General features: G+C 39.7%; 1 protein-coding gene across 2 annotated transcripts; it reads right to left on the reverse strand.

Annotated features, from left to right (window-relative positions):
- Nucleotides 1-7,175: 7,175 nt before the first annotated feature.
- LOC102718907 (beta-galactosidase 5) lies at nt 7,176-13,537 on the reverse strand. Of its 2 annotated transcripts, none has more exons than XM_006649387.3 (19): nt 13,006-13,537; nt 12,522-12,617; nt 12,290-12,402; nt 12,088-12,154; nt 11,919-12,011; nt 11,542-11,685; nt 11,044-11,132; nt 10,792-10,897; nt 10,618-10,705; nt 10,179-10,297; nt 9,930-10,091; nt 9,628-9,806; nt 9,313-9,422; nt 9,108-9,217; nt 8,909-9,019; nt 8,722-8,835; nt 8,427-8,629; nt 7,930-8,263; nt 7,176-7,748 (listed from the first exon to the last, which is right to left on the reverse strand). In XM_006649387.3, the coding sequence occupies exons 1-19, from the start codon at nt 13,171-13,173 to the stop codon at nt 7,629-7,631; spliced, it is 2,526 nt and encodes an 841-aa protein (XP_006649450.1). In that variant the 5' UTR covers nt 13,174-13,537; the 3' UTR covers nt 7,176-7,628. The 2 variants fall into 2 exon arrangements, with proteins under 2 accessions (XP_006649450.1, XP_040377693.1); XM_040521759.1 differs by lacking the exon at nt 13,006-13,537 and adding an exon at nt 12,694-12,717.
- Between the last annotated feature and the right edge of the window lie 9,124 nt (nt 13,538-22,661).

Below are 22,661 nucleotides of genomic sequence, written 5' to 3' on the forward strand. Positions count from 1 at the left end.
GTTAAAGTATCCCAGGATCACCCAACTCTCAATCTCAGTCATCCATACTATGACTGATAAACCGCATGAACCAGCAATTTGGTTCAGTTGCTTTCACTTCTAAATTTTTCACTGAACAATCAAGTAATCATTTTCCGATTAATTAACTCATTTCATCCACTGATAGTGTCGCAAAAAGGAATCAGTCTAAAAACTTCCAGCTTTACTGTTCTTGAGAACAGTGTATCTTCTTGCCGTTTTGACTGTCCTTACAGCATACTCCACAGTAGAGCAAATCAGTTGGTTCACTCTGCACAAAAAAGTAGTCTTGGTGTGTTTTTACCTGAATTCCATCCCAGCTTGCCATTTTTAGGTGGTTCTTGATTGCTATGAGGCCGATCACTCGGAGTAGGTGACGGCATCTGTTAAGACGTATTAGTCTGCTAACAACCAGTTGGTAGACCTAAACCCTCTTTTTCCCTTCTGAACCTCCCAATCTCTCAACTGATCATGAGATGCTCCTCAGCAATTGCATAGGAGGATGCAGACATCTCACGGGACGAAGAGCAAAGACTCCGGGAAAAAAATGTACTGCATACATTTGCAGGCCCAAATCTCCTTTCTTTCATTTCCAGTTAAAAGTGCACAGGAGGCCCCCAAGACCACATAACCAATGCTCAACTTTATTTCAGTTTGGTGGCACACACTTGCTTTAGAAATTGGGCATGTGGTAGTGATGTGCAAGGACAAGTGTCTTCATGGTCCCCTCCAATAATGAATTTGACCTCCCAACCCCTTTGCCATTGCTTTGAGGGTTGCCTCGCCGACACCTGGGCCACCTTCGAAGAGACGGGATTCAGCGTAAATCCGATAAATAGTCGAGTATATAATTGACAACGAATGCATATAATGATGCTCCCCTCGTTTTAAAATATATAGCGTATTTTGTTTCGATAAGATAATTGTTTAAACAGATATTACTATATTAATATATTACTTATGCGATGTAAAAGTACAATCGTAAGAAAGTAATTTCGAATAATATTCTTCTCAGAAAATTCTAAATAATTCAGTACTTATTTCAGTTTCATCATGAGGCTTGCTTTTCTTCAAGAAAATCGTTGTGAATGTCATTAGCATGTCTTTACTACCAAAAAACACAGGTCACATCTCATTTATTTTTTACACAGTAGCATCTGATTGTGTTACTTAGAAGCCTTGTTACTGTACAAGGAAACGAAATAGTCTTCAATGAACTACCACACTATTCAATGCCATGATAGGTATCTCCATAGGTTTGGGTGAATTTAATTTGACATTTTCATTATTTACTTTTACTCTTTATCCCACCACATATAACTTCCTTACAGATAGGGGAAGATACCACATATTAATCATTTGCAACTACATTCAAGTCTAATGCAAGGCATAGAGAAGTACTCCATTTTAGAGGGGCAGGCCATAATAATTAGAAATGTGCAGTTCACAATCCTTACTTTTCAAGAAACACAGGTCATGTCACATTTAGTTATGGACATCCCATCAGATTGAATCACCCACATCTAACAGATCCTAGCATTTCATGTCGGTTCCTGAAATGAAGACGCTTCTGCAGGGGCCTCCCCTTCGGTTGGCCTGAAAACAAGATAGACTGAAGAAACTTCAGACCTGTTCAGATTGTCCTGTGCCACCCAACGCCATTGCAGGCTCCTTGTGTACGTTTCATCAGTGATTATACTCAGGACTCAGCTTGTCCTCTTTGCTTTTTCTCGATCAAGATGACCTCAATTCTGATAGATCGTCATTGGAATTAGGTCTCATCGGCGTGTCGAGACATGATTCGTCGATCTGCTAGAACGGTGTGGGGGCCTATAACCAACAGAAGTTTCTGATGATTTTCCCATTTGAGAGATACTGTAGGATAATAGAGAATAAACTCGTGGTACTTTCAGCGACTGTTCAAGACCAGTCCATAGAAGAGACTGCTGTTCAGGGCAATTGGCAAGAGCCTGAATGTGACCAATCATCGGCGCATGCAAACACAAAGCTGTCATATCAAACGAAAAGATAGGATAGGAGGAAGAGAAGAGGAGAGATATCTGACAAACAAGTGGCAGTTCCACGCAAGATGAACAGCTGAGTTCAGACAAAAGGCTCAGATTAATTTTAGCCAAAGTAATAACGTAGGTAATCACGATGCAACAAACGCATAGTAACATTTGTCAAGGACGGATTGGGATTAACAAGAAGCATGTTGCACTAGTTAATGCCAGACTGAATCAATTGAGAATTAACAAAAAAAAAAAACAAGAGCCACAATAGCAACAAAGAACTGCACTGCTGATCACTGAAATTAAAAAAACTGCACCTTGTAATCTTTAATTGAGGACAAAAGAACAAAAAGGAAATGCGCTCCATTGCGTTCGGAAATGGTTCTCTACCGAACGGGCGATAAAGAAGAATTTCTCACGTCAAGTCACGTGAAATGCGCACGGATGATGCCATTACTACCGCATTTTTAAGCTGCTGATGAGCAAGCCCACTACCTAACCCTAACCCTGTCTAGATGGTCATCAGTCATCGCCCCCAGCCTGCAGTTGGAGTTGGGTTGTTTTTCTTGTCGTCTTTTTCTGACTTCTTTTTCGCGAAGCAGCCTTGTGGAAGATGCCAGCCAGCAGCTGTTCGATCTGTGGATCATCGTCGTTCACATCAGTTGCCAATGATTGTTCATGTGCCACAACTATTTATACTGGTCTTGTATATTCAGCCCCGTTAGTTGTCATATCGGCGCGTATGGTCACACATTTAAAGTATTAAACGTAGTCTAATTATAAAATAATTTTCAGATTTTGTCTGAAAATCGCGAGACGAATCTTTTGAGTCTAAGTAGTCCGTCGTTAGCATATATTGATTATTGTAGTACTTATGACTAATTATGCACTAATTAGGCTTAAAAGATTCGTCATACGATTTCTTTTATAACTATATAATTAGTTTTATGTTCATGTATATTTAATATTTTATTTAGGTGTCCAAAGATTCGATATAATGTTTTTGAGAAAAGTTTTTAGAGATAAACAGTGCCCTCGGATGGTAGATTTTTGCAGATAAACATTGACCATCTAGGCATCTATCTATACAGCAGAAAGGAGCCTGCATCCCGAGGCAGCAACTAGCAACTGATCTTGTGCTCACTTCGAACATAATTTACTTGTACGATCGATTCAGTTGCCACAAGTAGAGCTAGCTCATGAGCATCAGTACAAGGTGAACTGCTTCACTTGCACGACTGATGGAATATTCAGACGAATGCCGACCAGTATGGGCACAAAAGAAGAAGATGCAAATTAAAAGGCAAAGCCAAAAAAAAAATTAAAATTCAGACGGCGAGATTTTTTCGATGCGTCGCCTTTTTGATGTCACATTCCGTTGCTCCGATCCAGATCAACAACAACCACGTTCTTGTGTGCCTACGCCTACAAGACACGGAGGAGAAGAGCACACTACCGTTGCAATTGCGATTCTGCAAAAGCAGAGCTAGCTAGGGACAGATGGGGCATAGCTTTTGCTCCTCCCAGCTGATGAAAGCTGAAGCGTAGTAGATGAACAGCAGGAGCTAGGTGTGCCAAGAACGAGAGAGAAAGAGAGAGACAGAAATAAAAGGTATCTATCCATCATTCTACCTATCTAATCTAGGCCGCGTTCGTCGCGCTGGTTACTTAACTTGTTCTTCTCGTTTTTCATGCGCATGCTTCCCAAACTGCTAAACGGTATATTTTTTATAAAAATTTTCTATAGAAAAGTTGTTTTAAAAATTCATATTAATCTATTTTCTATTTTTAATAATTAATAATTAATTAATTATGTACTAATCTATTACTACGTTTTTCACACCGCATAAATTAACTTACCACCCCATATATCGAAAGCTGCCCTAATCCAATCCAGAGTTGCATCTTTATTCCGGCATCCAGCGTCGTCGTCTTCCCCCCAGCTTTTTCGCCGCAATTGCTATCAAGATCTCGTACTTTCCACGAAGCGTCGGCACCGCATCGATGGATCGGCCGCTTTGATCGTCAACCAAGCCAACACCGACGGGTGATCGTTTGTTTTTTTTTATAAAATAAAATTCAAACAACATATTTATAAATAAAAAATAGTTTATAAATAAACTTTTACGTAATTATTCTTAGTGACCTAAAAACTAAACCTATAAAATAAACTTCGGTAAAAAAATCTTAAAATCAACTCTAAATATAATATTTAAAATTTAACTTATAAACATATTTATAAGTACAAGTGAAAAGATAGAAACCCAACATATTGATCAGGACCATAAGATAAATATGATTTTTACCATTACTAAGAAATATCTTTAAGATACCAAAATTTTTAGTGTAAAAAAATAGTAGCTTATGTACATTTGTACTCAAGTCAAGATACTGTTTAAAATGATAATAAAAAAGCTCTAAGATAAACTGGTGAGGGAGTGAGCAATAATTTGGCGTTTGGGAAAATGCATGGGCGATGCATCTGCACACATGCCTCGTCTGTGGGCGTCGTGGTGGGCATGAGCATGAATGAGCTGAGCGAGTGAATGATTCACACCCATTTTGACCGCCATGATGAGTACTCCATCCCTCTCAAAAAAAAATCAATTGTTCAGTTTTCGTATCAACGTTTGATCATCCTTCCTATTTGAAAATTTTTCAAAAAATTAGAAAAAAATTAGTCACATATAAAATACTATTCATAATTTATCATTTAACAAAAATAAAAATATCAATCACAAAAAATTGAATAAGACGAAGAATAAAAAATTATAAAAAAATAAAAAATTAATTTATTTTGGTACGAAGGAAACAGAGCAAGGGAGACAAGAGAGACAGGTGGGAGGACAGTCCATGTGTGAGGATGGAGGTGACGTTAAATGTACTTGGTCGAGCGAGAGTGCACGTACGGTCGGTGCCCGTGCGCCGGCCGCTCGTTGGTGCGGGCGCGCGCGTGGACGGGGCGCTGCGCGGCACGGGCACCATCTTGATGGGGTCGGTATAACGGGCGAACACCCTTGGACACGTTAATCCGTGTGAACAGCTCTACGTATGTAAATAAATAAAATTTATATTTTGTGTTTATACGTATAAAAATTTATTTTTATACATAGAAAATTTGTATATGGAAAAATTTATACGTGCAGAAACATTTAACATATAAAATATCTGGTAGAAGAAAGATATATACATTAAAAATATGTTAGAAAGATGTATCTATAAAAGACTATACACTGAAAATTTTATATATAAGTTTTATATGTAGAGAGTATTTTTTAAAAAAAGACTTGCATATAGAAATTTATGTTAGCACGAATTAACGGACGCCCAGGCGTTCATCTGTTAGTCTTTTCGCGCGTGAGATTTAGGTGGGTTTGGGGGCTTCGCTTGGGGGGGTTGGTTTGCTTGGGCCGCCGCCGACGACCGCGCGGAACGGCCCAACAACACCGCGTAGGCGAGGCGAGCGAGCGAAAGGCCGCTGATTCGCTCGCCATCAAACGAGCAGAAAAAGGCGCCGCATCGCGCGCCCAAACACGCGCGCTTGGCGGGGCCGCGGGGGCGAGGTCGAGTGGACGGGGAGCAAATCGTCAAAAAGGAAGCCCCTTTTATTATTGCATCTGCACCTGGACCTGCGGCTGCAGATTTGCTTTCTGACTGTCAGGAACAGGATCGCGCGTTTGCCCCCATCGCTAGTTTTATCAAGATTAGAGCAGCTACAGTAATAACAGTGAGACAAGAGAGAGGTGAGCTACTAATTTGTAGTCAGCTGCACACGGGCTTAAGACAAAATGTGTGTATAACATTTAGGACCATATATTGATATTTTGTAGCTAACTATTATATGAATTAACTATAGATGAATTGGAGTTAATAGTTGACTATACTATTAAGCTCGCTCTTAGTTAATCAGAGTGCCAGTTTGGTTGTGTTGCTGGTTTATTCTTTACTACACTGCATTTTTGTTTGCTTTGATCAGAGTATTGTTGTTTTTTTTCCCTGGGTGATTGACCAGCATTTAGGGCATTCAGACTTCAGAGCGTGCTGGACCTGGTGGTTCAGCTGACTGGATGATAGGCGAGGTAAACTATTCTGCATGCTCTTTTTTTTTTTCTCTTTTGCCGCGTGAATGTCGGTTTAGCTGTTGCCGTATTTCTTCATCACAATCATTTGTTCGTTTCTGAATGTGCACCGGGGCTGTCCTGTCCCATATATGAGATGCAAAATTATTACTAGTCCAACTTGTTTCTTTACTATTGAGCTATTGCTGCATTCATGCATGCACCCCCTACCTTCTCAAGTGTTAGGGTTTATTCGGTTTGGTTGAGTTTCAATATATATTAATAGAAAACGTGGAGGAATATAAATATATGCACACGAAAATTTTCCAATGGGTTGAAGTGGAAGTAAAATTTTCGTTATTTTCTCTCTGCAATACATAGGAAAGAAAATATTCCTTTAGTTCCCTATACTTTATTTCTACAAACTGGACACAGAGAAATTATTTCTTGAAAAATTCAATTTCTTCGTTTTTCCAACGAAACAAATAAGCCCTTAATAATTCATGTGGTCATAAGTTAAGGTACAATATCCAGTGTACTTCAGGATAATGTTTTTAATCCAGGATAATGTTTTGCCAGTCCTCCAGCTGCATGCCGCATGCCTGGCACGCTGCCGGCCAGATTGAGCTCACTTGGTGACAAGGCACCCTATGTTATCTGTGTACATCATCCACATTTCTTTCAGACAAGAACTTCGCAAATGATTAAAAAAAAAATGCTATCTTCCCTGTCATACGATCAGAAGCCCATTGCCTTACAAGGATTAATCAATTTTAGGGGTTGTTTGGTGGTTGGATAACCCAACTTGTCTAAACTTATCGTAACTTTAGATAAATTTGATCTAGTTAGACATGTGTTTAGTTTAGACACACTTATTATAAGATTTCATTTTTATAAATAAAATTTGGACGAACTAGCTAACCTATGAGTTCATTTTTATTAACCAAATCTTTGCCAAATTAATTAAAATATTGTGATAACCGTAGACAATTTAAGTGTGTCAAACAAACCACCCCTTTACATCATGTCGCTGTAGAAGCAAAGTTTATCTGAAGCTAATTAGCTGAGTTGGCAAACTTTTTTTTTCTGAACATCGGAAATATGACAGAAGAGCAAGTGATCAGCGGCATACCATGCTCACTGCACAATAAACGATTCCCCATATGTGGGATACATGCACAATTCATCAGCATCTTTCTTCTTTTCAAGAAAGATGAAACAACACAGCACGCACACTGACACGAGCAAAAGAATGCACCAATCTTTTGCCTTTACTCTCCCTGCACTCCATCCCAGGACCAACCTCAATTAGCAGTTGGTCACTCTGAACAATTCATGGAGATGCAGTAGAGTTAGAATCCTCTAATCTGAAATTCGACTTGACTGAATGCTAGAATTGATCACTAATCCTCCAGCCACAGCTATGTGGCCTCGATACTTTACCGTTGAACTCTACTCTGCATTGCTTCTCTCTGCTTGATCAAGCACAAGCTCACCTGTTTGGCGCTATCTTTAAATTAGTCTTGGCGAGGAAGTTGCCCTACGCAGCGGGAGAGCATACAGCCTCAACCGCCACCCTTTTCATCACTTCTGGGCAAGGATCTCCACCAAAGCTGTTGGGAGAGATTGCGACGACACATCTTTGTAACCCGATGCATTTCTGTTCAAACGAGCGAAAGAAAACTCAGTGATATGTGAGGAAATCCGTACAATTATTGTAAGCACTATTCTTTTTGTGCAAAATTATGTGAAATTCATGTTGATCCAAACACAGTCCAGTGTTAGTCTATGTTGCGAATATTATTTAAAACAATTTCAGGTAGACCAATTAGTAATCTCACCTTTTCAAGAACAGAGTGTGAGTTAGATGAATGACACTCCCCTTGCTGGAATGTTCCGCAAGTTCCAAGAGGTGTCCCAAAGCTAGCAAATTTGATTGCAGAAATGGTCTGGCCCGGTGCACATTTTAAATGCACCTTCGCGGTGTGAAATTCAGGCTCCCCATAGCTCTCAATCTGCCAGTTCTTGATATTTGGATGATACTCAGATACATCAGCACAGACACCTGAGACCGACCTCTTCACAAGGGCAATCTTCGAAGAATCACCACCAAGTTCCTCAAAAACTACTAGCAGATTTCTAGTTGGCTGCAGCCAAGATCTTGGCACGTGGTACCTGAATGTAACAGTTTAATCCTTACTGTTAATATAGTTGTTCCCAACATGCACTAAGTAGACAATAGAACCAAAGAGAGACATAATGCAGCATTCATTCCGGATACAGCAAAGAGAAGGCAACAGGTGCCAAAAATTTCAAATATTGTTGTGAATCTTCTCACCAGCGCTGTGTAGGCTGACCACAACCTGCCTGACACTTGGGTGCCCGGAATGTTCCGGTGTAACTGCATTCTTTGCAGTCCCCTTCTGCATATGCTGTCCAGTAGCGTCCGATGCTTTGTCCATTTATCCATATTTGACCCTTACCCATGCTACCCATATCCAGGGCCAGTGGCTCGTCACCACTGGGAGTTTCAAAGTATGCCTATGAAAACAAACTATTATAAGATTCTTTTTTTGAGGGAAGGGGGGCAAAAGTAATTATCAAATGATTATGACAAGATTAATTGTCCATACCCTATACCATGCCAATGGTTGTTGGTTTTGTGCTACCAATGATCCTTGCATCCATTCAACTGAGCCTGAGCCTTCTAAGGAGTTTAGATTCATCTGTTCACCTTTCAGGCCAACCTGGAATGGAAAAAGACAGATGTTTATTCATCTTACATTAACTTGCACCAGGCTGCCAATATGCTGAATATACCTGATAGGACCAAGTCTGCCAAGTCAGATCTCTTGAACCTTCGTCCAACCCGTGAATCACCACAGGACCAACAACACCAGTGTTCCATGTCTCATAATGCACTCCAACGTTCTATATGGCAGGAAAGAAAATTCTTAGTCATACGCTTGATCATTCGTTGTAAACATGAACAGATTCATTCAGCGATGAGAGGACAGACCGGTAATCCACAAGCAACACTCAGCAGTGCAACTTTGTTAGTACCGGCACGAAGGTTAGCATTGCCACTATATGAGATTCTCCGATCTTCCCTGGTTCCATAAGCAGAGCCTATAAAAGGTTTTGCAGGGAATTTTATTCACTACTAGTTTCCAACAACATTAATATTGTAGACTGGAGACTGGAGAGCATTTTCGAGTAGAAACCTTGCAGCTGCCCATTGATGAAGACATGCAAGGCATGGCCAGCAGACTGCACAGTGAGAGACAGAGGCTTGCCACCTTGTAGAAACTTCTCAGATGGGTTTACTTCCACACTGTCAATGGTGATGAAATAATTAGTATAATAATTACTTGTGTGAAAACTGAAACTTAGAACAAAGGACACCTCTTGATTGTCATAATAAGAAAATCAACACAAAATTTAGCAAAGAAAAGGGATCTTATATAGTCACCATTTCCAAGATTTATACTTTATGCATATTGAGATTTAGATATGTGTAACTCATCAACTGCCATTACCTAGTAATGTACCAGAGATAATCACTGGTGTCTCTTGTAACATTAAGCTGCTCAAGTAGACCAGTGGAGGTGAGCAATGGAGCAGCTGCCAATGAATCAACCTCCTCATCATATTTCTCCCACATCATTGAAGAGGCCCCATCTGCCCACATTTGCATTTGATTTGTCTGAACACCAACCTATAGAGATTACAGCATTTTGAATAAGGTCAACAAAGTTATCATATAGTTGATCCAGGGAAAAGATACAAAACTGAAACATGCTGTAAATCATATAATGGGATAAGCATATGGCAAACTTACTGTTGCAGTGTTAAAAACAACATTTTTGCAATCAGGAAGGATGCTGATTGACCAAGGAGGAAGACTGTAATTTTCATTGTTGAAGACAACTTTTGCATATGAGTTAGAATTGTAGTTTGCAAGGAAAGCTGCACAGCCAGATGAAGATCGGAAGACATGGGCCTGAAATATAGATTCAATATGTAAATGAGGAATCAAGCTATATAAAATATGTATCTTCACTGAGGCGAAGGGTTTATCACAACAGACCTCTTGCATACTTCCAAGGGTAGTCACAGTTGGATCAGCAGAAACCAAGGGCTGCTCGCATAACTTAACAGCTCTATGGAGTTCTTTAAGGTGTCCAAACTTTGGTTCCCTTACAAGTCCTGCATATTAGGCCCCCAAAAATGGATTGGGTCAGAAGAATATATTGATCTAGCCTATATTTTGCTTTTTAAAAAAATCCAATCTTGATGTCTGAAAGCTGCAAATATGTTCATAATGTAGGCAAAAAACAGAACTAATCTAGACCGTTTATTTCTTCTAATCCAATGGATCGGATCTATTTACACTACCACATCAACTGTTGGTAGTAGGATTCCTACTAGTAGTTGAGCTCTAAATCAACGGTCGAGATTTTTATACCAACAATAATACCGGTAGTAGAACACTACTAGTAGAGAGCACTATAGCCAATCTCACTCACCATATTCATCAAGTGGAGCATCATAATCATAGCTCGTGGTGATGAAGGGACCTCCAGCAGTGCGACCAAAATTTGTTCCTCCATGATACTTTGAAAGTAGAAAATCAATTAAACAACCAGAATGAGTGTCACCTTTTGGGAAGCTAAACACAAGTGAACCTTTATCTGTCATACCATATAGTAGTTGATAAAAGAACCGCCCTTTTGTACGAAGCGAGCAACACCAAATGCGAGATCTTCAACTGGTCTTTGACGGATGGTTCCTCCAAATTCAGTAAACCTGAAATTTTTTTGCATATTAAAGCAATTGTACACCACTGTGAATCAACAGAATCAAATGATATAGACATGAACTGCATCAATGGAAGTAGTGGATTGTGGATGCAACATTTTGACAAGAGATTGGTTCCTCAGGAAAAAGAATACCATCCACTCCAAGCTTCGGTCCACATCATAGGCTTGTAAGGCTTGTTTGGAGAAAATGCGTCACAGTAGAAACCATTGCATGTATTGATCTGTTCAAACAGCAGAAGGTAAATGTAGTTTCAACAATTTGTTCTACGAAATCATGAGATATTGTATATATATATTCCATAACTGAAATTCTACATGATCAAAATTAATATTGTTGGCATCATTTTAATTTTGTCCATATGTTCCATATGTGAGCAATTGAGCAGGCTATGCTGATATGCTTGAAACCTAGAACAACAAACAGAACCTCTTATGGTCATAGCCTGCACCAAACTCACAGAAATATGCATCAGCATGTTCTGTATCATTGTAAAATTGTATCAACATATTCGGTATAATATTAAAAATTGACGTCTTTTGTAGATAATGGAAGCATTATTGAACTCATTCAATTACATTCACAATTGACACCTGATGACAGTAAGTTGATAGGGGGCAAGATCATAGTACCAATGGATCAGGTGCATCATCCTCCTTGCACATCACCCACGGCACACCAGTGTCCAATCCCACAGCCATCTTTGCTGCCCAGTTGATATATGCCTTGCCAGCTGCCCCGAACTCTTTACCTTCTGGCCCATACTCGTTCTCAATCTGGATCCAAACAATAACACCACCATACCATGAGCAACCCAGGAAAATGTGAAGGCTAAGTCAAATTGTCCTGACTACATGTTAGCGTGCATGTTAATCTAGCGAGATATCACTCCTCAGGCACACTACTCAACCAATGTTGCTCTGAGATTTGTACCAGAGACAAAGATAATCATGTATACAATGTACTTGCACCCCATATACATGACATGGGGAAGCAAAACTATACTTGCCTGAGAGAGGATAATAGGACCGCCTTGGGAAGCAAAGAGTTCTTCACTCTTCATCAAATCAACGATTTTCTCGGTGAAGCCCTGCATTGCCATCTGCAAAGCGAAACTCAAGTTAGATGCATACATGAACAAGTCTAAGGACCAGAAATGCTGAAAGACTTCCACAGACCTTGAAAGGTTCATTGTCGGTCCTGAAGCTGATGCCTGGTACATACTTCAACCAAACCGGAAATCCACTGCAAAATTGCACGGCAGCACAAGTCAAGAAACAAAGTAAAACATACACATACACGGAACAGGAAATGGTGAAAAGTGAAAAAAAGAATCAGTAATCTGTTTTTACTTCTGTTAAATAAAGGCTTGAGAGATACCCAAAATTCCACTCTCCACAAATGTAGGGACCGATGCGTAGATGAACAAACATCCCAGCCTTCTGGACAGTCTTAATGAACCTGACCAAATCGTACCTCCCTTCAAAATTGTACTGCAAGAAGCCAGCAAAAACCATTGAAATTCCTGATGTGCCATTACACTGGTAAGAATGGGTTAGCGATGAAGTAAAAATTGCAAAAATAGGCCTCCAATTGCAGAAATAGGCATTACATTTCCAGGAGTTGGTTCATGCCCATTCCAAAAGACATAAGTCTGGATCACATCCAAGCCTCCGTCTTTAGCCTTCTCAATTAGCCCTTCCCACATCTGATAAGGAAATGCATGAATAAAAATTAGTACAGCACCAAAAGATTCGAGAAGATAGACCAGGGCAGGACCCAACAAGCTCATCTTTTTACACCCCCCCCCCAAAAAAAAATCTAGCTTGGAGCATGAACATAAAACCACTACAGAGCAATGTAAACTTCCAAAATAGTTGCAGGACAGACCAAAAGAGCAGCATTTCAAGAAAATCTCAAGAACCCTCTCATATCTTTCGCAGAAAATTTTGGCGAATAATCCGACACTGAAAGGAAAACCTCCAACTAAGCTACAAGCTCCTCGCTTTCCACCAAGAAACCGCCAGAAGAAACTCCCCCGACGAAATGGGCAACAAAAAAGTCACAATCTTTGAAAGAATGCAGCGGTTACGTACCTCAGGAGTGCTCCTGGGGTAATGTATGGATCCGGAGAAGAGAATCCTCCTCTGGCCGTCGATGACCACCGACTTCTTGTCGTACGTCACCGCGGAGTGGACGACGGCGACCAGCGCGGCCACCGCCACCGCGCAGCCCAGCAGGGCAGCCACGCACCCCCTCCCCATCGCCCCCTCCTCACTCCAACAAGCGGCGGCAGCAGCAGACGAAGAAGAAGACCGGCACACGCACAAGTGTGCTGTGCCTTGAGCGAATGTGTGTGGTCTTCTCACACACACACACACTGGTCTTCTTCCCCACCTCCACCACCACCACCACCCTCTGCTCCTCCTTCTCCTCCTCTCCCCCTCTCTGTTTTTGCTGCTGTGCCTTTCTTGGATTCTAGGATTCCTTGGCCCCCGTTCTTGGGACGTGTGACAGTGAGCTGCTCTCAGTGCAGTGGAGCTTTTGGCCTATGGCGCTATTATAATGGCCTTCTCTCTCTCTCCTACTTCACCCCGTCGTAGTACTACTGTAGTACACCGTATAGAGAGAGAGAGGAGGGTTTCTTTCTCCTCGTTGAAAAGAGGGTGTAGCCGTGTGTAGTGTAGGTGTGGCCGTGTGGGGGCAAGGGGAGAAGAAACACTGGAACAGTACAAGGATGGCAGCTCATCCCTGTGACCTCCTCCTCTCACTCACTCATCACTGTGATGTTGTTGGTGGTGTGAGCTCTGACAGTAGGCTAAAATCTCCCGGTCACCCATTGTCCTACCTTACTCTGCAAAGGCTCCACTCATCTCAGTACTAATCTCACTGCGCCCACAAAACAATGCTTCTTCATTTCATTTTACTGTTACCACGGTATTATAGTAAATTTGACCGTTCTTGTATCCATTTTGTACGGGACTTCCGTCGAGTCTCCTGTTTGCCTCAAACCCTTTAAATTTTCGCTTGAATTATGAGGATCCCTAGTTATGGAAGTGATATAAGAGAACAAGTTGAAGCTTGAAACTGAAAAAAAAAAAGCATATCAGACTCTCGCCACTAACTTCTCACTTGCTGACTATTTCAGTTCCGGACAAGACCACAGTCAAACCGATCTGACTTATTAATACATGTTTAATTAAGTAGTATTAGGTAAAAGTTTATCATCTTATCTTTTTAAAATACATTTTCAACTTTGCACTAATTGATCTTATTATTCATATCGTTATCAGAAAACCAAAAATTCTTAACTCATCTGTCTTCCAGCCATCTTTAAACCCTTTTATGCTGGTACATCTGTCTAATTTTAAGCTGTCGGCGTAGTGATGTCCAGGTGTTGCAAAACTGCAAAGACACGATCCAGGGGGGCAAACCTAGCAATGGGTCGGGTTTGGGGCGGATTTTGTAAAAACCCACCGGTCACAAAACCATGACTGTAAGATAAACCCATACCCGTAAACTTTCATGGGTACAAAACTAAACCCATACCCATATCCACCGGGCACCCGAAATCCAATGGGTACCCACGGGTAAAACATGTCAAACAAAAAATATTTTAATCGAGACATATCCATGAGTATATTAAGGTTTTTCAATATTTAAATACAGGGAATAAGCAAATAAACATAGTCGGTTGATTAATATAGCAACAAGAAAACAAAAAGGTACAATGATAAGTAAGTAAAACTAGGCTCGAAGAATTCTAACGTTTGGTCATCCAATTATATCGATACAAACGGTCAATCATGCATCAACAATATTCTCATGCTCCTGGTTTATAATACTGAACAATAAGCATGTTTTAGGTCGAATATTTCAAAGTGTTGCTAGATTTTTTGGACCCCAGTGGGCACCCATGGGTTGAATCTAAAACCCATAGCTTCACGGGTACCCATCCCCACAAAATCATATGTACAAATATTCACTCATACCCACACCCATTGGGTACAAAACCCGTTAAGGCCTCAGACCTGTGGGTCCAATTGCCATTCCTAGGCAAACCTGGAAATGCACAGGTGAGATCTTAGGAGCTAAGGTTGCTATAACGGTGGATTAGCGACATGCTCCTAGGGCAATCAAAATAGATCTTTAGTTTCTTTATAAAAAAAAGCTGATCCAAATCACCACGAACAACATGGATATCTTTCATGTCTTGGCCATCAGCTAACAGCTCATCAGCGAATTGCCATATTCAGGAATGGTTAGTTACTCCCAGTACAAGGCTGATAAGTAAAATGAAAATGAAATGAAGGGTATCTTTTCAGTACGGTCAGGCCACCGGACAGGAGCATGGGAAGGGCACGATGAGTTGTTGGGGGCGTACACAGATTTCTATTTTTTGGTTTTGGATGGAAGAAGAGAAGGGTCGCTGCAGTTCAGTAACCGTGGCTGGCCTAGATGCGATAGGTTAGTTGGAACCCCCATTCAATTCCGTCGGCATGGTTCAGAAATGCGGTTGTGCTTGTTCCCATATGCAAGAACCTCCGCTAGCTAGCTTTTACCATACACAGAATCATATATACAGAATGTCATAGTTGTAAACGAAAAATAGCTTATTAAAATAAAATATTTATATAAGATATAAAATTAAAAACTGAAAAAAAACTATGATAAAAAAATTAAAATCTTAAATTTTGGCTTATAAATATATGCAGAAGTGAAAAGATGAGGTTATTAGCAAGTGACATCCACTTTTAAGGTTGAACTCGCGTGATTGATGAAATGTCAACTGTGCGATATGTGTTAGAACGATGTCAGCCCTGTTTGATTTAGATTACCGAGCGAATTAATATCATGCACTGTCGATCTAATTATTATAATAATAAACTAAATATTTTTAAAAAACAAACGTAACAAATAGTTTAAAACAAGTGGTCTAAACAGTTGAACAAATTTTCCTTACGGAACATATATTTTCTAAAGCAAGTAGGAAATAATCTAATTCCAATAGCACAGTGAATAAGTTGAAAGGAAGGCATCAGTGGCTCCTCCATCGTCAGAAATAATAATACAACGAGCCATGTTCAGTGACGAACCACGTATGTTAACCACCATCTAACAAAGCCAGTGAGAGAGCACCATGGGGGGAAGAACTTTAGTATAAAGGCAGGCGATTTCAATCAAGGCGAAAAAGAAGCGAGAGTGGGTTACTTGATTAGTGGAGGGACCAACCGAGCACTGCACCGAAATTGCAGCTTAGGGGGGTGCTTCTTTGGTTCTTTCGTAAAAAACCCAAACAACATTTACAAACAAAAAATAATTTATAAATAAAACATTTATATATGCATTCTTCGCTATCTTGGAGTTAATGCCGAAAAATAAAATTCGATGACAAAATCTTAAATTCAATTATAAAATTAAGGTAAATAAATTAAGTTTCGGTTTATAAGCATAAGTATAGATGAATGTTAGAGCATCCCCAACAGACCATCTAAATTTGGTCATCTATATCTTCATTTGAATGATCATCTAAAACAATTTTATCCTCTATATTTTTTTACTCCAGCAGATCATCCACATACGACATCCTTCATATTTTTTTGCAGGATGGATAGAACATCTAAACACCGAGTTTCTCTCTAAATATGGATGACATCTAAAAATATAGAATGAGATGGATGTTAATTTAATCTTTACCTTTTTATTTTTTATTTTTTATTTTTAGGATAGACTATGTGATAGATGAATTGTTAGGAATAATCTTAGTTTTCGCATGTTTTGACATCTCCAGCTCCTAAAATGCTCCAACAACGCCGAAGCAAAAAAGAAAAAAAAAAAGAGCAGATCCCCGCGAACGCTACGCTCTCTCACACGTACTGCATCTGCCGCCGTACGTGTGTACCGGTGGTGTACGCCATTTGTCCCCGTGCATACACGCATGGTCCCACATGAGACGCCCGGTACCTACTACTTCGTCGCACACGCACACACCTGCGTACGTACGCGAAAAACACCAAAAAATCACCGGTGGATGCTTGCGTTTGGTGGTGCCTCTTTGAAATCGCCGGACCGACGAGAGACGTTAGACACATCACACCAGATGATCCACGCATGCAAACGACGACTGCCGATTAAGACCGAGTTGATCATCTTTCGGTTGTTTTCAGAAAAAAACGAAATGATATATTTACAAACAAAAAATAATTTATAGATAAAAATCTTATAAGCATGATATTAGTAATATAAAAACAAAGTATATAATATAAAAATTTAAATATTAGCTCGTAACCGAAAGCAGGAGCAGAAAGATCAGCCTGCGAAACGCGTCTTATCAGCTCGTAAACTCCTGCTAAGTCCTAAGCACCTGCATCGTTAATTTTGTTGGACTGTGTGTATCAAGACGATAAATTTTAGCCACGGTACACGCAGTGAGAACCTTGTAAACTCTGATAGCCTGAAACCTAGAAGGACGACGCTTGTAAAATTAACTACCGTGTGTCGGTTACTGGGTGTCTGGATCGAACGGTCGCCGCCAAAATCTCACCGTTCCCGACCTCTCTCCCCGTCCGTGAATCGAGCGTTACAGTAGGTCAGCAACAACAACCAGTAAATAATATGTACAGTTGTGTGTTCTCCTCTCCTCCAACAGCATACAAAAACCATGGCTTCAATGATAACGAGATGAAAAATCAAGCGATTTTTTAAAAAAAGAAATAGACTCGTTTTTCTATAATTGTGTGCATTTATACGATCCATTTTCAATTATAAAGTTCTGTTGTTGTAATATACAGTTATATTAATATTAATAGTAGGATGGGAAAAGGGGGTTGGCGTCTGCACTCTGCAGCAGCAGCCAGCCATCCGTGTTCCACGCGTGCTGCAGGAGCTGCCGAATCGATGGATGATGGATCGGTCGCCACATGGTGCGTGGCCGGTCGTGCAGATCGAGCAGCAGACGAACGAGCCCCAATCGATCAGAATTCAGACATGTGGCCCTGCCTCCCGGCTGCCCAGCTGGGGACAACACTTGTAGCAGCAGCAGCAGCAGCAGTAGCTAGCGTTCCACTGCAGCTGCGTTGTTTAGCTTCTGCACATTACGCAGCTAAGCATGTGGGTCAGAACCCGGGTCGCCGGCGTCGCATTGCATCGGTGCCTTTGCAGCTTGGACATTCACGTTCACATGCGTGGTGCTCAGCATACTGATGGTGTCACTGGGATATCCAGTGACAAGTGTGGATGGATCATGGATGGCAACCTGCTTGTAGGTGTAATTCATCTCGCGTGCTCCTCGTCGTCTCGGCTGGCGTTGCGCCGGTCCGCGTGGTGGCTGCTGCCGGTACTGCTGCCGCGTCTGTCGGCGCCAACCAACCTTTTTCTTTTTAGGTCTTGGCAGATTTTCGACTGCATCAGGATTCAGGGGCTATAGCTTTTTTTTTTTTCCCTCCTTTCTCTCTTTGAATCCTACAATGGATTAACATCCAAAATGCAGATGTTTCGGTGTTATTTAGTACTACAATGGATTAACATCAAGAAGAAAATACTACATTATCATTTAATAAATAAAGAATGAACAACGGTGATAATGTAGGTGACTGAATTAAATAATACTATACCATAAATATTTATAATTTACTATTACCCACGTCTCAATATGATATTTTTTGTGTTTAATGTTTGACGGTTCATCTTATTTAAAAAAATTATAAAATAATAAAAAATAACACATAAAGATTTTATCATCTAACAACAATAAAATATTAATCATAAAAAGTTAAATAAGACAAATATAAAAAGTGTAAAAATATATTTTTGTGGAACGGAGGGAGTATAAGCTGTAAATTAAAAAATAATTACAATTTGGGAAAGGGAGTACTACATGGCTGGATCAATCATCAAAAGTGCACGGCGAATGCCACGCATGCAGTACTACGTACGTATAGAACATGTACAGTTTTTTTTTCCAATTTGTTTTCTGCGTGTGCGGTCAAGTACACGTATGGTACATACACCTAGTACAAGCGAAGAGGCAGGCAGATCATGGTACACCGTCATGAGCACCAATGGAAACGGAGCTCCCTTCGATCCTACTCCTACTGCATTATAATCCCAGACAAAAAGATAGCCCCAAAAAACTGCAGAAAATTAATGGAAAGGCGGATCCTAAGTTCCTATCCAATTGGATAACAAGCATTTTTTTTAACTTTCATCGTGCCATCCAATTGGAAATGAGTGGTAAGGGTAAAATTAAATGATACGGCCAAGTACAACGTACAGCTAGCTCCTCAACACGTACCGCTGCCAATTTTGAGACAGTGGGTCCGCGCCGAGAGGGTTTTTTAGATTATGTATTGCTCTATCAATATCAATATTTATATCGAGCTTCTCCTACCGTAATTTTTAGCGAACCATGATAATTATAACGATTGATGACAGTGGGAGTGAATAACAAAAATCCTAATCTTACGAAAATGACCGTGTGAGTCAGTGCCTCAGCGGTCCGACAATGGGAAGAGAAATAGATGGTGGGAAGAGAAATAGGTGGGGCTGGGACTAGGGTTACGTGGTCGAAGCCAAGTCAGTGGACAATGGAGACCTGAAATCGTAACAAATTAAGAGATAAGGGTGTGAAGGAAGTTATCGGAAATGAAGAGTTACAAGACACGAGCTTTTGTCATTGACATGCATGGGAAGGATAAGGAGATTGATCTAGCGGGCCGTGAGGTCCACTAGACTAACTTTTGATGATGGATTAGATCACGACGCTACATGCAAAGATAGACAAGAGTTTGGCAACAGACGAGGTGGGCTAGAGCAAAGTGAGTTATAGATAAGTAAAACTAAAAAGGAATAAGGGCAAGTTAGCGTAATTGCATGAATGTCAAAGTGAATGAATGGTCCAAAGTTTTTGTTGGTGTGACATTCTTAGTGGTGGTGTCCTCGTGAGATCGATTCTAATAACTATGCTTACGGTTATATCTAAATATAAAACCCTTTGAAAGAAAATTCTATACGGGCTCTTGTTATGCACAGTTGCCTGAGCAGTTTTATTACAATCTTCAATCTAAAATTTTTAAGATTTTTTCCCATTGTAATATATTTTTCAGTGTTTTCTTTTAAATCGCTAAAAACATATATATATATATACATATATATATAATTATTATTCATATTATTTATTTATTTATATATAGGTTGTTTGATATTTTCCTTTAACAACAAATAGATGACGCCGGATATCCGGTGCGAACCATTGCATATCAGCGTATGTGTGCAGTGTGCTGCATCTCCTCGGATGCGAGTGGGCGGTGGCGGTTGCGTCGGTGCGCGCGCGGCGACGGCACGGCGAGCGGAGGAAGCAAGCAAGGCATGGAATTAAACAAGGCGATGATGTCTCATTGTTTGTGCTTCAAGCAACAAGAAGGTGCGGTGCATACACACAACACAGGAGACATTGATAGCTATCTTCGATCGGTTGCAACGTTAATGCGAGATAGCGAGGCGCACCGTACGGATCCGGATCTCGAGATGTATTAGTACCAGTATTTGCTCCCTTGGTCGCCAGCTTTGGCTTGTATTAGTTGGTGTTTAAATGGGGCTTCATTAGACAAGGTACCATAGTAGATTATAAACCAACTATAAATATATTTTAAGAAGATAAGAGAAAAAGGAGAAGAGTAACGAGCCACAGATTATAAGTGAGCTGCAGCTCGGACTGCAAGACACAATGTGTGTATGATATATGAGACCGTATATTAATAATATAGTATATGTTTATAAGTAATTATTATATAAATTAATTATTAAATTAACTATAAATAATTTAAAGCCAATAGCTGGCTATACCGGCGTTGAACTTGCTCTTACAGTGGTAGTAGTACTAGTAGTACTCTGCTCGCAGCCTCGCACTGCCTCTCTGGGCTTGCATAGATCTCTTTTATTTTAGTGTTCATGGCATGGCATGTGTAAATGGCATTTGGTTTTATAGGATTTCTTTAGGGTATTGGTTTTGGGTCTGATTGAGGAAGTTTCTTTTGGCTATAGTTTTTTTCAAAAACTGCTTCTACAAAAAACTCTCAAACGGTTCACATCTTCTGAGAATCTGTATACTCAGAAATAAACTAAGAATCCAGAAGCTGGAGAAGCTGAGTTAAGAAGCTTTTCTATATTCTTATTCTCTGAATCTACAGCTCCCTAAATAAGTCATTTATATGGTATATAATGGGTTAGTCAGAACGAGATCTAGTAGCTGACTGGTGCACAGTGGCAGTCTATCTGGCACCATCACATTTCAGCCACTGCAGAAATGTGCACATGCCTAATTAACTGTAAGTTGTGTTTTTCTGTTTCAGTTCGACTGATTTTGGTTGACCAAAACAAGTTGTGTCGACGTTTGACGTGACGAAATGCCTCTGTAATAAGCCAGTAATCCCAACAGGCTGAGGTGGTGTTTAGTTGCCAAAATTTTTTAGCAAAACATCACGTCAAACGTTTGACTGTATATCGGAAGGGGTTTTCGGACACAAATAAAAAAAACGAATTTTACGGCTAGCCTAAAAACCACGAGACAAATCTTTTAAGCATAATTAATCCATCATTAGCATATATTGGTTACTGTAGCACTTATGGCTAATCATGGACTAATTAGGCTCAAAAGATTCGTCTCAAGATTTCTTCCGTAGCCGTGCAATTAGTTTTTTGGTTCATCTATGTTTAATGCCTTATTTAGGTGTCCAAAATTTTGATGTGATGTTTTTAGAAAAAAAATTTTACGAACTAAACAAGGCCTGAATAGAAAAAAAAAAGGGGTTTAACAGTATGGCATGTTTATACTAACTGCCCACTCTAGTTAAAAATATTTACAGCTTAGGATAAGATTTGGTAAGTTTCTAATATTTTGATAAGTAATTTTGTGTTATAATAAATTTATAAAATATACTAAGTTTATGATATTATAATATTAATTTTCAAAAAAAAATCTATGTGTGTCATTTGTATTGCATTTAAATTAATCATTTGAAAAATTATCGGTTGTCGGAATTGATGACAAATATTTTTGACCAAAGGGGAACTAGGTTACAAGTTAAATTATTTTCCTCGTATCAGAAAACATAAATACTGGGTCAGTTATCCCGTTCAAACAGTTATCCAGACATTAGACCAGATAACCACATATATTAGCGGTCTTGCTAAATTTCTTGTGAACGGTTTCTTGATACAAAACTTTCGATTTTTTTGCTTGGATCTGTTCCAAGACTTGTCCAGGAAAAATCGCAGCAAAAAAAAAAAAAAAACTCGTGTGGTTGCTGGTAGCTAACAAACAAGGTTGCTCCTTTAGTCCTTTTGTTAGTTACATACTTACATACAAGTCTTATATACTCCGTATGTTAGTGCGCAAGTACGCTGCAGTTACACCATAATTACACCATAACTATAATATATTAATATTTGAAATATTTTATATACTTCTTATATGTATATCTATACAGTTGAAACGGACAAGGTTGCTCCTTTTGTTAGTTACATATTTCCATACAAGTCCTATATACTCCGTATGATACTGTGCAAGTACGCAGCAGTTACACCATAATTACACCATAACTATACTATATTTATATTTGAAATATTTTTATATACTTCTTATATGTAGATTTATACAGTTGAAACGGGGCATTCCTTCTCTAGTCTCCCTGGGAAAAAAATGAAGAAATGTTGTTGTCTAGTCTGTCTGGGGAGAATGAATGGCCTTAGTTTT

The sequence above is a fragment of the Oryza brachyantha genome, chromosome 3 (assembly GCF_000231095.2).
Source record: "Oryza brachyantha chromosome 3, ObraRS2, whole genome shotgun sequence".
NCBI classification, from domain to species: domain Eukaryota; kingdom Viridiplantae; phylum Streptophyta; class Magnoliopsida; order Poales; family Poaceae; genus Oryza; species Oryza brachyantha.